At 38.6% G+C, this 12,500-nt stretch overlaps 3 protein-coding genes and 1 long non-coding RNA gene across 11 annotated transcripts in view; 3 read left to right on the top strand and 1 right to left on the bottom strand.

Moving 5' to 3' along the window:
• Positions 1-2,319, top strand: part of si:dkey-22i16.9 (vascular endothelial growth factor receptor 3) — a 3,518-nt gene extending 1,199 nt beyond the window's left edge. The window contains exons 3-4 of one of the 3 annotated variants that reach the window (XM_047815951.1): positions 68-385; positions 578-2,319. In XM_047815951.1, the coding sequence (XP_047671907.1) occupies positions 68-385; positions 578-591 (332 nt within the window). In that variant the 3' untranslated portion in view covers positions 592-2,319. The remainder of the gene's footprint in view (positions 1-67; positions 386-577) is intronic. The other 2 variants (XM_027157945.2, XM_047815952.1) reach the window with 2 other exon arrangements.
• Positions 2,320-5,222: 2,903 nt separating this feature from the next.
• Positions 5,223-9,207, top strand: scpp9 (secretory calcium-binding phosphoprotein 9). 3 transcript variants are annotated; one of them, XM_047815967.1, is made up of 10 exons: positions 5,223-5,993; positions 6,177-6,230; positions 6,325-6,339; positions 6,561-6,746; positions 7,068-7,181; positions 7,563-7,622; positions 7,739-7,813; positions 8,684-8,731; positions 8,820-8,872; positions 9,013-9,207. In XM_047815967.1, the coding sequence occupies exons 2-9, from the start codon at positions 6,186-6,188 to the stop codon at positions 8,859-8,861; spliced, it is 585 nt and encodes a 194-aa protein (XP_047671923.1). In that variant the 5' UTR covers positions 5,223-5,993; positions 6,177-6,185; the 3' UTR covers positions 8,862-8,872; positions 9,013-9,207. The 3 variants fall into 3 exon arrangements, with proteins under 3 accessions (XP_047671923.1, XP_047671922.1, XP_027013757.1); XM_047815966.1 differs by having other exon boundaries at positions 5,226-5,993; positions 6,155-6,230; XM_027157956.2 differs by having other exon boundaries at positions 5,235-5,993; positions 6,155-6,230; positions 7,083-7,181.
• LOC113649976 lies at positions 7,034-12,092 on the bottom strand. Its single transcript, XR_003442305.2, has 3 exons — positions 11,957-12,092; positions 8,801-8,875; positions 7,034-7,294 (listed from the first exon to the last, which is right to left on the bottom strand). It is a non-coding gene; the product is annotated as an uncharacterized LOC113649976 (long non-coding RNA).
• The window catches only part of odam (odontogenic, ameloblast associated), a 3,069-nt gene continuing 1,087 nt past the window's right edge, over positions 10,519-12,500 (top strand). Inside the window, exons 1-7 of one of the 4 annotated variants that reach the window (XM_027157953.2) lie at positions 10,519-10,890; positions 10,999-11,067; positions 11,641-11,685; positions 11,771-11,830; positions 11,966-12,184; positions 12,333-12,374; positions 12,474-12,500. The exon at positions 12,474-12,500 is cut by the window's right edge and continues 108 nt beyond it. In XM_027157953.2, the coding sequence (XP_027013754.1) occupies positions 11,008-11,067; positions 11,641-11,685; positions 11,771-11,830; positions 11,966-12,184; positions 12,333-12,374; positions 12,474-12,500 (453 nt within the window). In that variant the 5' untranslated portion in view covers positions 10,519-10,890; positions 10,999-11,007. Of the gene's footprint in view, positions 11,068-11,318; positions 11,444-11,640; positions 11,686-11,770; positions 11,831-11,965; positions 12,185-12,332; positions 12,375-12,473 lie in introns of those variants that run through there. The other 3 variants (XM_047815962.1, XM_047815961.1, XM_027157955.2) reach the window with 3 other exon arrangements.

Raw genomic sequence — 12,500 nt, 5'->3', positions numbered from 1 at the left:
AAATTGTATTTATTTATTTGTTTGTTTGTTTGTTTGTTTGTTTGTTTGTTTGTTTGTTTTATCCCAGTTCCAACTCAATTCACTGCTGCTATTGGAGATAAAACGATGGTGTCTTGCTACGCTGAAACGGACAAACTCGCATCCGAATCTAACGTCAACGTCCGATGGGAAAAAGATGACAAGCTGGTGGTGAAGCTTGAACACGGAGAGATGGAGTTTGGTCCAGGATTTGAGGAACGGTTTTCTGTCTCCAGAGAGGATTATAAGAGAGGAAACCTCTCTCTAATCATCGACAATGTCAAGAGCTCTGATGCTGGCATATACAAATGTTCTGCTCTGAACGGAAAAAACAAAACCCCTGAGATCGTCACTCTTATGGTTACAGGTTGGTGTATTCTCTTTAACTTTCTTTAATCAACTGATTTCAGTCACAGATTTAAGTGCTGTTCAGAGCTTGTCACACTAAAACGATGGCCTGGCTGTAAATAAACTCAAACTAACTAAAAAATGTTGTTCGTGAAGAATTTTATGAAAATATTTCTAAATTCAATTCATTAAATCCCACAATGCACCACAGGATGTTGGGGTTAAATGCTGAGGAAACATGAATATTTAAAACCTCTAATCGAGTAGAACCTTTAACTTCATCTTCAGCCTTTACCTTCATCAAATTGAGCTGATCTTTTAAATTATATCAAATTCTCCATCCATCCATCCATCCATCCATCTTCTACCGCTTATCCGAAACCGGGTCGCAGGGGCAGCAGTCTAAGCAGGGACGCCCAGACTTCCCTCTCCCCAGACACTTCCTCCAGCTCTTCTGAGGAATACCGAGGAGTTCCCAGGCCAGCCGAGAGACATAGTCCCTCCAGCGTGTCCTAGGTCTTCCCCGGGGCCTCCTCCCAGTTGGACATGCCCGGAACACCTCCCCTGTAGGGAGGCATCAAGGAGGCATCAGGAACAGATGCCCCGAGCCACCTCAGCTGACTCCTCTCGATGTGGAGAAGCAGCGGCTCTACTCTGAGCTCCTCCCGAGTGACCGAGCTCCTCACCCTATCTCTAAGGGAGCGCCCAGCCACCCTGTGGAGGAAACTCATTTCGGCTGCCTGTATCCGGGATCTTGTGCTTTCGGTCATGACCCACAGCTCATGGCCATAGGTGAGGGTAGGAACGTAGATCGATCGGTAAATTGAGAGCTTCGACTTGAGGCTCAGCTCTTTCTTCACCACAACAGACCGGTATATCGACCGCATCACTGCAGAAGATACACCAATCCGCCTGTCGATCTCCCGCTCCACCCTTCCCTCACTCGTGTACAAGACCCCAAGATACTTAAACTCCTCCAATTCTATTAATAATAAATCTTTTCAAACATAAAACATGTCTTTAACATTTATTTAAACACTGAGCTTCTGTGTGAAGTTTTTTTTAACTCATTTGTATTGATTCTTCTTTAGTTCCTCCCACTGATGTTCAACATGTTTTAAATCTGAAGATAAAAGTTCCTCTATACTTTGTTTAAATGTTATATTAATATTTTAAAATGATTTCATGCAAGACTGAATTCTACTGAAAGGGAACTGAGTTGAGTTGTTGATGTGATTCAGAGTCATTTGTTCTTTCCTCTACTAGCACGTGACACCGTCAGTGTGGTGAGCGTTTACATATTCATCTTCCTAGCTGGTGCTGCTGGTGGTGTTCTTTTGGCAAATTGGAGAAAACTAGCTGCACTTCTCTGTTGTCGGAAGTATCGGCACCAGCCAGTCTAAGGAGCTGAGGAGAAATGAAACAGCTGCTAATTTTATGTTTTTTTTACCTTGAAGTCATCTTTGTTATTTGTTTGCAGATATTATTTTTATCTTCTTACTTTATCTTTTGTTTTCACAGCAGAATATTTTATAAACAAAAGTCTGTAAGTAGCTCAATGGTTAAGGCTATGGGTTACTGATCAGAAGGTCAAACCTGAGCGCTTTTAATCTGCACCTTACCTCTTACTCTTACTTCTTACCCTTACCTCTTACATCTTACCCTTACCTCTTATCCTTACCTCTTACCTTTTATTCTTACTTCTTACCCTTACCACATACCCTTACCTCTTATCCTTACCCTTACCTCTTATCTTTACCTTTACCTCTTATCCTTACCCTTACCTCTTATACTTAACCCTTACCTCTTATCCTTACCCCTTACCTCTTATCCTTACCCCTTTCCTCTTATCCTTACCCTTACCTCTTATCCTTACCTCTTATACTTAACCCTTACCTCTTATCCTTACCCCTTTCCTCTTATCCTTATCCCTTTCCTCTTACCCTTATCCCTTACCTCTTATCCTTACCCTTACCTCTTATCCTTACCCCTTACCTCTTATCCTTACCCCTTACCTCTTATCCTTACCTCTTACCTCTTACCCTTACCACATACCCTTACCTCTTATCCTTACCCTTACCTCTTATCCTTACCCCTTACCTCTTATCCTTACCCTTACCTCTTATCCTTACCCTTACCTTTTACCCTTATCCCTTACCTCTTATCCTTACCCCTTACCTCTTATCCTTACCCTTACCTTTTACCCTTATCCCTTACCTCTTATCCTTACCCCTTACCTCTTATCCTTAACCCTTACCTCTTATCCTTACCCTTACCTCTTATCCTTACCCCTTACCTCTTATCCTTACCCTTACCTCTTATCCTTACCCCTTACCTCTTACCCTTATCCCTTACCTCTTATCCTTACCTCTTACAATAATCATAACCCATATCTTTTCAGTGAAATCTGAATGTAGTTTGGATGTATAATGATTTCTCTGAGTTTTTCTCTGTTGGAAAACCACCATACCTCAATCCCATGGTACGACCTGGAATTCTGTACTAATGTCACCAAATTAAGCTGATAGACATCAAAAACAAGTCTAGTTCTTTGCTAGTGTTAGGAATGTTGTTTACTGTCAACTAGATATAGTTTTTGATCAGTGATGTCACTTTCTATGCTTGTAAATATTAATTAATACTAATCTGATCGATCTGATCATCAGCCCAAAGACTTAACCACTGATTCTTTTGAGCTAACTGACTAAATCAACTTCTAATAGCTTTCATTTCTTTGCACTTTAAATATAAGCTTGTATATTCGTAATTTGTATTAATAACTGTAGAAAAGTGCAGGGAAAAATATCCTGCTGTTTACACTCACTTTATTATTTTCATTCACACATTATTTTCATTAATGTGAATGAACTACCAAAATATGAACACCTCAGGACCATGTATTTTATATATGAAATCTAATGTTTCAATACTAATTGTTTACACTGTGCACTGAGCTGCTACTTTAGATGCTGATTAGAGATCAGGGTCTTTACCTGAAAAAGACTCTGTCTTCTCGCTCAGCACTTTCGTTCATTGCAACTATTTCCTGATATTTGCTTGAAATGTTGATATTTAAAAAAGATTTAATTTGAGATTAATGCAAATGTCCAGCGTCATCATGTGATATTTGAATCTACAGATTAAATCTAGCATTAAAAAGTTTATGCACAAAACAAAAATGACCTCATTAGGCTCTAGATTAATAACTTAGCTAAAACATGTAATATTACTTGTGAAAAATTTAAAATAGAATGACTGGAAATTAATTTAGTGTTTTGATTATTTTGTCCCTTTTATCATTTAAAATTTCAAAGTGTTATAAATCCCCCTTTTTTCTTTGGGAGTTTGACTCATTTCATGCTCCTGTAAGCTGCTTTTGTCCTGAGCTTGAACTATTTTTATATGTTTCATTATCATTGTTGTTATTATTATTGTTTTTTTTATTTTTTTACATTTTTAATTGATTTTTTAAATAAATGAACAAAATGAAATGGATTTGTGTTTGCATATTTAAATAAGATATTTATTACTGTAAATTACAGATGACTTATTGTCACCACAGTGAGATATTTCCAGCTTTTGAGTCAGCGTTCTTGACAACACCATCATTTTCCTGCAAATCGCTCAATATTTAAAAACATACTTTTTTTTTTTTAACTTTCTCTAAAAGGGTGCCAATAATTAATGTCAGCTGTAGACACATTTAAAATAATGTATTTATTCACATATAAAAATAATTGACACGAACATTTTAATACAATCCTGAAATATATGGGGTCAGAATTGTTTCGTTATTCTGAATAAATACACTATGATCCACAAATAAATATAAAGAGTTTCACAAATATTTTTACAAATTTCACAAAAAGAAATGAAATTCACAAATAAATAAAATGGGATTTGCAAATAAAAAAATATTTATAAATTGTATTTATTTGTGAATGTCTTCCTGCTCATTAGTGGATCGCGTTCTGTGCATTTGTGGATTTGAAACATTTCTAACGTCAAGACGTGCACAAGAATCCACAAATAGGTGACTCCGCCCACCGTCTACTCCAGCCACTCGGACGACGGTCTCGTGGCGCTGACCAATCGTGGCACAGTCTACCTCAAACCAATCACGTTCTGATTTACTCGCACTATCACAGTGTAATATGTACTGCAAAATACGATAAATAAAAAACATTTGTCGCAGATTCGAGCCCAATCTGGTAACCCTGTATGGACTGTAGCAGCACTAAGGGTTAGTTCAGTTCTGCTTTCTATGGAAACGATTTCAGCATCATCAATGGGTCCAGTGGTAGTGTGAAGAGCGAGTAAATCAGAACGTGATTGGCTGGAGTAGACGGTGGGCGGAGTCCACCTATTTGTGGATTCTTGTGCACGTCTTGACGTTAGAAATGTTTCAAATCCACAAATGCACAGAACGCGATTCACAAATGAGCAGGAAGACATTCGCAAATAAATACAATTTATAAATATTTTTTTTATTTGCAAATCCCATTTTATTTATTTGTGAATTTCATTTCTTTTTGTGAAATTTGTAAAAATATTTGTGAAACTCTTTATATTTATTTGTGGATCATAGTGTATTTATTCAGAATAACGAAACAATTCTGACCCCATAGAAATAAACCTAAAATAAATCTAAGACCTCACGGTTTCAGTGAAGATATAGCAAAACGATTTTTTTTGTTCATTTGGACAAAAATGACGAATAATTGTCTTATAAATATTAAAGATTTTTTAAAAGAATTTAATATTTTATTTTAAAGAATTATTTGTCATACTAATTCCGAAGTATTCCTGAAGTTTTTAAATTTACATTACAGACTCAGATCAGTGATGTAGTTACTGTTACTTTGTACAGGATGTTTTATTTTAATTTTATTAGATCGGCTATAAACACTCGTTCCTCTTCAGCTTCACTTTATTCTTTTTATTCTAAACTTGAATTTACAGCTTTACCTCAAAGCTCTGACACTGGAGACTCCTTACACACGTTACACAAACATCTCCTTATTTAAAGAAAACCGAAATGTTAGAAAATCTGGTGAATGAGCTGTTGCTATAGAAATGACATGGATGCAAACTTGCGTTACGGTCAGAGAGAACGAATCAACACCTTCTGACCAATCAGAGTCTCAGACCTCATCAGCACTGTGGCATAAAAATGAAATAAAGCACAATCATATTTCTAAAATAAATAATAAATCAGATCAATAACATTTCTGGTGTCATGTAATATTTTAATGTTCAGTCTCTGGAGATTGCGTGTCATGTCGTGTTGTGTTTGTGAAGGAGCAGGTTTCAGGTGTTCATCATGAGGTCATGGAGTCGTGTGGCTTTTAAATCCTGTCACACAAAAAGAGCAAAAACCTCAAAATTCAATTACAGGGTTTTTACTCATCATCTATTTCTGTGGCTCGGATTAAAGTGCTCCGGTTTAGAGATGTGAACAAAAGCTCAGGACATGTTTACCTCAAGTGTTTCACAAGCAAACAAACACCTGGATTTGAGAGCAGGAAGTCATTAAGGTATAATTTCTCAGGACCGATATAAAGCTGGGGTCCGAGCCGAGGAGAGAACAGACACGCTCTGAGATTGTGAAGATCGTCTCTGGTGAGGTGAGTACATAAAAGAGCTCATTTTTTTTCATTTGTTCTTTGATATTTTAAATAAAAAAAATTAAAATTAAAACAAAAAACTGGACCTCGAGCTGAGCCTTGAGGAACACCTTCAAAAATGAACTCTGTCCATATCTTTTATGTTTTAAACGTTTTTTAAGGTATTTTTACAGTCTTTCTCAGTCTACAGCCATGAAGCTCTTTGTTTTTGTCGCCTTCCTGGCCTCAGCTGCCTGCGTAAGACACCATCACATCAATTCTCATAAAAAATTCATTCTTTATGCCAGTTTGATAATAATCAGGGTTTTTTTTTTCACCTTTATCCTTGCAGGTGATTTCAGCCAAGGTAAGAAAACACAATGTTAACGAAAAGTGGATGGAGTTTGTGGATTTTTGTGTTTTGTTTCCTTGCTAAATCTTTCAGGAGAAAGTAGAGTTTAAAGAAGCTGGAAATAAATAAATGTGTGTCACTAGCATTTAGATTTAGCTCTTAGCGGAGATGCTAAGAACATTTAGTGTTGAGTCAACTGACATGGACTTCACCTCCTGCATTCCCACAATGTGTAGAAACTGCTGGTGGTTGGAGGTCTGAATGGAGGTGTCGTTGGTCTGAACCCCGGTCTTGTCGGAGTGAACCCCGGTGTCGTTGGTCTCAATGGAGGACTGTTGAACCCTGGGCTAGTGGTTGGAGGCATGAATCCGGCTCTGCTTGGAGGAGGTGGACCTTTCCTCGCTCAGCCAGCTGTTGCTCCAGTAAGAACATCTTCAAATCTTTAGAATTTTAGGGTTTTTCAATTTTAGGGACTGCAGTGAAAGCTGACTTTTATTTGATATTTAATAACAAATTTAAGAAAAATGGCTTAAGAACATTCAGAAATTAAGAAATTATTATTTATGATTAAAATATTCTGGCACATTAGAATAATTTGTAATTTCCCAAATCCTATTTAAAAAGAAAAAATCTACTGTGATAAGTTTTACATGATTTTTATATTTGTCATTTTTTATTTAGAAATGAAATTGTTTATTAAGTGCTGAAATAATGATAAAAAAGTTTTTTAAAATCATTATCAGTATTTTTTTCCTCAGATGTTTCCTGGAATCCCTCCCTACATGCTCCAGCCTCCGTTCGGAATTCCCAACGCTCCGGCTCAGTTCCCTCAGCAGTTCCCCTTCCAGCCGAACGGGGTATTTAACCTCCTGTGGGGTTTTTACATTTCCACTCATCTCCAGTCTGTAGGATTTCTGTGTAGCAGGAATTTTAGCGCTAAATATCCAAAGATCTGAGTATGTGGACGATTCTGTATGAACATCATCACAAAAGACGTCACATCACCAAAGAAAGCAGTTTTCTTTAAAAAGCTAAAAATAAACAAAGGAAATTCCTTTTTAAACAGTTATTAAACTTCAAATTCTGAATTTTCCAAAACCTTTTTTATTCACTACATACAAAAAGATCTAAAAATATCAACCGGTTACAATTAAATAATTAGAATGTTTGTTTAATTGATAATGAAGTGGTTTAAAGCAACAGTGTGTAATGATGTTTCTGCCCCCTGGTGGTTTTAGGGAATGCCCTTCTTGCCACCTGTCAATCGTCAGGTTTTACCTCCTCAACAGCAGGCAGCGGTAGGTTTACACACCTTTACTTAGAATGAGGAGAGATGGAAGGTAATATGTTTGTGTGTGTGTGTGGTACATGATGTAGACATTTTCTCTCTGATGAGTAACGGTGTGTTTTTCAGGGGCAGATGAACCCGGGGGCAAATGGACAGCAGCCTCAGGGTGACATGCCGGCTGGAACAGTGCCACGATTCAGGGTAATTCTCACACACAGAGATTATCTGCTACTTTAAACCGCAATTTGGAAAAGTTACAAAATGTATTTATTAAAAAAAAACTATTTCAGATATTATAAAAATATAACAGTTTAAAATCTCACACTGTGATTTACTATATTATATTTAGTTATTATAGCTTTCACACTATTTTCTGTTAAAAGATTGGTTAGGGTTTGGGGTAGCAGGGTAACTAGGGGTAGGGGCAGGGTTGGAGTAACTAGGGGTATGGGGTAACTAGGGTTATAGGTAAATAGGGTTAGGGTTAACTAGGGTTAGGGGTAGGGTTAGGAAGGTAACTAGGGTTAGGGTTAGTGGTAACTAGGAGTAGGGGCAGGGTTGGAGTAACTAGGGGCAGGGTTAGGGCTAAGGGTAGGGGTAACTAGGGGTATGGGGTAACCATGGGTTAGGGGTAACTAGGGTTATAGGTAAATAGAGTTAGGGTTGGTTGGGGTAGGGTTAGGGAGGTAACTAGGCTTAGGGTTAGTGGTAACTAGGGTTAGGGGTAACGGGTTAGGGTTAGGGAGGTAACTAGGGTTAGGGGTAACTGGGGTTAGGGGTAGGGTTAGGGAGGTAACTAGGGGTAGGGTTAGAGAGAGGGTTAGGGAGGTAACTAGGGTTAGGGGTAACTGGGGTTAGGGGTGTCGGTAGGGTTAACTAACCCTAAAACTGACTACAATAAACTGAGACAGATCCATATTACAGCCAGCGGTAAATAACAACAGCTGATTATTATCATCTCTTCATGTCATGTGACTGAGTGACGAGGGAATAAACAACAATACCAACAATAATCTGTTCCTTTGATTAAATTAATGTGAGATTAATTGAAGGTGTTGATCTGTTCCTCAGCGTGCTCTCTCTCAGCGCTGGAGAATTCAGAACGATCAGCTCGCTCAGGTAACGTAACCATGACGATAACGAGACATTAGAAACACCTTTTAGGAAATAATAATGTTATTTACTTACGGATTCTTTGTGATGTCAGGTGACGTCGAGCCCGACTCCGACCGAGCAGCCTGATGAGTGAAGCCTGCTGAGGTTCTGTATCAAATAATAATAATAATAATAATAATAATAATAATAATAATAATAATATATAATAAAACTTCTTGTATTTGTTGTGGTAAAACTCTCTCTCTCTCTCTGTCTCTCTCTCTCTCTCTCTCTCTCTCTCTCAGGTTCGACTCGGAGCAGCTTCTAATTGAACTTTTTTAGAAATGATCATTAGATAACAAAATGTAGAAATTGTAGAAATATTTTACTGATTGTTAGAATCAGATTAGACGAAAATAGAAAAGAATAAAATGCAATTTGTTTTGGTTTTGACTTCATTTGATGATCACTAATAAAAAATATTCATGCATGTAAAAACATTCTTGTGATTATTGTATTGACTTTTTCAAATTTCTCACTTCTATATAAAACAAGAATGTGTTAAAATAAGCAAATAAACATGAAAGAAATTTACTCCCAATTTCACATAAAGTGTTTTATTCCTTTTACACTAACAGCAGTGTACAGACATCATAGTTTTAGTTGTTTCTCCTTATATTAAAAACTTCCTGTTTTCTTCCTTTACTGATCGGGATGCACTTATTTACAGGGATTTCAGAACAGCATAACAGATATTGCATCATCAGGTAGGCGTGGCCTATTTGATAATCTAACCCTGACCCTAACCGTAGTTTTCTCACTTACTCACTCATTTATTTTCTACCGCTTATCTGAACTTCTCGAGTCACGGGGAGCCTGTGCCTATCTCAGGCGTCATCGGGCATCGAGACAGGATACACCCTGGACGGAGTGCCAACCCATCACAGGGCACACACACACACACACACACACACACAATTTTCCAGAGATGCCAATCAACCTACCATGCATGTCTTTGGACCGGGGGAGGAAACCGGAGTACCCGGAGGAAACCCCCGAGGCACGGGGAGAACATGCAAACTCCACACACACAAGGCGAAGGCGGGAATCGAACCCCGACCCTGGAGGTGTGAGGCGAACGTGCTAACTAAGCCATCATGCCTCCCACTATAGTTTTCAGTTATTTATTTGTTTTCTAAAATAGTTTAACTGTAAGGTAATAAAGCGTCATGGTAACAAAACCCCTGGAATTTAGTGAATGCCTTTACTGATGTCTGTTTCCTGTTGATTAAAGAACAAGACGCCATATTTTAAACCCATTTACAGTTAGATGTCTTGTGTAATTGAAGCAGTTCTGAGCAGTCGTTCCTTTACCACCTCTCCGTCTCTCTGTCCTGAATTTAATAAGAGAAAACAACAATGAAAGGAACTGATAAACCACAGAGAGTAAAATCTCCTCTTTACTGAAGGTCCAGCTGACACCGGAGACTCCTTCTATATATATATATAACATAAACATCTCCTTACTTCAGCATAAATATTTACAAGATGTATTTAAATTTATTTATGTTAGAGTTGTTGCTATAGCAACAGTGCCGCATTAAAAATAGAGCGTTAGCTGTCAGAAAAACACTCAACACCTTCTGACCAATCAGAATCCACTCTTTATATTATTCATCGTATTACGCGCTCTTATATTAGCTCTCATCTTTTTTTGTCATCTTCCGGCCAGTCAGAAAAGCCGATAATGACCCGGAGCTCAGACGTGGAGTTTAGGTGCAGATTAAACAGAGTGCTGAGCTCAGGAGGTTCCTCCTCCTCAACATGGTCATTAGTTTAACTCCAGACTCCGATCTCTGACACGCTTTGATTCGGTTAAAACAGAAGCATGACAGAAGCAGAAAAAAACAGAAGCAGCCGGGTTAAAACCAGGACAATGACATCACGTGACCAAACCTAGACAGTCATGAGTAAGAGGAGAGAAGTTCTCAGGGTGCACCTGAGGTTCTGTGGAGGTGAATGTTCTGGCTCGTTCAGCTCCTCGGTCAGGTGAAGTCATCAGCGTGTGATGATATCATGACCACACGGTGCCTCGGCATGTCAGATAAGAGTAGAGGAGACACTTTAAATAGCTGAGGCCAAAGCGGCGTTCTCACACATCTCATCTCCGCTCCACAGTGAAGGTACCAGCCTGCTACTTTTACTTCAATGCAGTAAAAACCCAGGCGCTTATTTAGACTTTTGACTCGGACGTTCGCTCTCACACTTCTTGGTGATTTGTTGTTTCACAGACAGACACCATGAAGCTCCAGACCTTCATCTTTTTAGCGGTTCTTCTCAGCTTTTGCTCCTCAGCTCCGGTGAGTATTTAATATTTTTAATATTCCTGCATTCTGATTGGTCAGAAAGAGTTGATTAGGTTTTTTTTAGAACATCAGCTATGACAGTAGCACAGGTTCATATGCATGTTCATATGTGATATATTGTTTCTATAGCAACACCCTGTCACAGTCTAATGTGTGATTGTTAAAGGGATGTGATGATGTTTATGGAAGGAGTCTCCAGTGTCAGAGATGTTCCTCAGGAATGGAGTTTATACTTTACACTTTATCTGTAACAGAAGATGACTAGCCAATTTTAACTAGCTTCAACAGAGAAATAGGAACTCTTTTGTTTCTCAGATGTTACACGACATTGTATGAAACTAGAAATGGATGAACATTATGATGTCCTTTAGTAAGTCAAAATAATCCTTGTTGTTAAATTTGGTGGCTTATAAAAGAAATTAAACACCTGGTGTTAAAGGTGAATTATCAGCTACAGAGGAACTGACAGTATCTGATTATGTTTAAATAAAAACACACTGTTGTATTTTTTGACTTAATCCATAACCATCAAAACGTAACCGTAACAGACGCTTTTTCCTCTTCCAGATCCTCCGCCAGCAGTTGGGAATAATTGCCAGTAACAGTAATGAGGTCTTTATCCCAGATGAGTTCATATCTCTTTATATTTGATGTTTGTTTTGTAGCTTTGATGTTAATTCGAGTTTGTTGTGTGTAGATTGTGCGTCTGCCAGGACTCACGCTCACCGGTATGGGTTTGGGACAAACACAGGTTCAGGTAAATAAAACAAATCTCATGTCCCTAAGTTCAGACACAACACCGGAGTTTATCTAAAATCTTAATCTGTCTCGTTCTTTCTTCGCTTCAGTATGTGTGCAAGTTTTCCTGATTTTTCCCCCTCACCTCTCTCAGGGTTCTCCATTTCTCACTCCGTTCCTGATCCAGTCTCAGCCTGAACTCCTGCTGCCTCCTCAGGTGTTGAATCTTGGTCCTCAGCTTCCTGGACCCTTCCTGCCCCCACAGCAGAACCTGCCCCCATTCCTCTTTCCCTCTCTTCAGCAAGAGCAGCCTACAGGACCCATCAACCCCAACAACCCCCTTCCTCCCCCCAACGGCCAGGACCCCATCCAGGTACAGGTGCCATAGCAGGTTTCAGTAACAACCCTGAGTGTCTGAGATCCTACAATAGCTTTAACACCTACTGATAGATCAGGGCAGGTGGATTACAGGTGTTGTAGGGATCTGTAATGACTTCTTTATTTTTATTTTTTCCCTAAAGGTTCCTCAGTACTTCCCATTCGCTAAGGTACCAGGAGGACAGGTGTGTGTGTGTGTGTGTGTGTGTGTGTGTGTGTGTGTGTGTGTGTGTGTGTGTGTTTCATTCAGATTTTCAGATTAACAGTCCTGTTTCTCCTCACAGGGTTTTCCCTATTATTACATGAATTAC

The sequence above is a fragment of the Tachysurus fulvidraco genome, chromosome 7 (assembly GCF_022655615.1).
Source record: "Tachysurus fulvidraco isolate hzauxx_2018 chromosome 7, HZAU_PFXX_2.0, whole genome shotgun sequence".
In the NCBI taxonomy this organism is placed as follows: domain Eukaryota; kingdom Metazoa; phylum Chordata; class Actinopteri; order Siluriformes; family Bagridae; genus Tachysurus; species Tachysurus fulvidraco.
This window is presented reverse-complemented; position numbering and strand designations above follow the sequence as displayed.

Excerpts from the sequence above, each read along its gene's own strand:
- scpp9 (XM_047815967.1), top strand. The coding sequence starts at position 6,186 with ATGAAGCTCTTTGTTTTTGTCGCCTTCCTGGCCTCAGCTGCCTGC. Across the intron at positions 6,747-7,067 it reads CTCAGCCAGCTGTTGCTCCA|TATTTTTTTCCTCAGATGTT; the intron begins GTAAGAACATCT and ends AATCATTATCAG. Across the intron at positions 7,814-8,683 it reads GAACAGTGCCACGATTCAGG|CGTGCTCTCTCTCAGCGCTG; the intron begins GTAATTCTCACA and ends TCTGTTCCTCAG.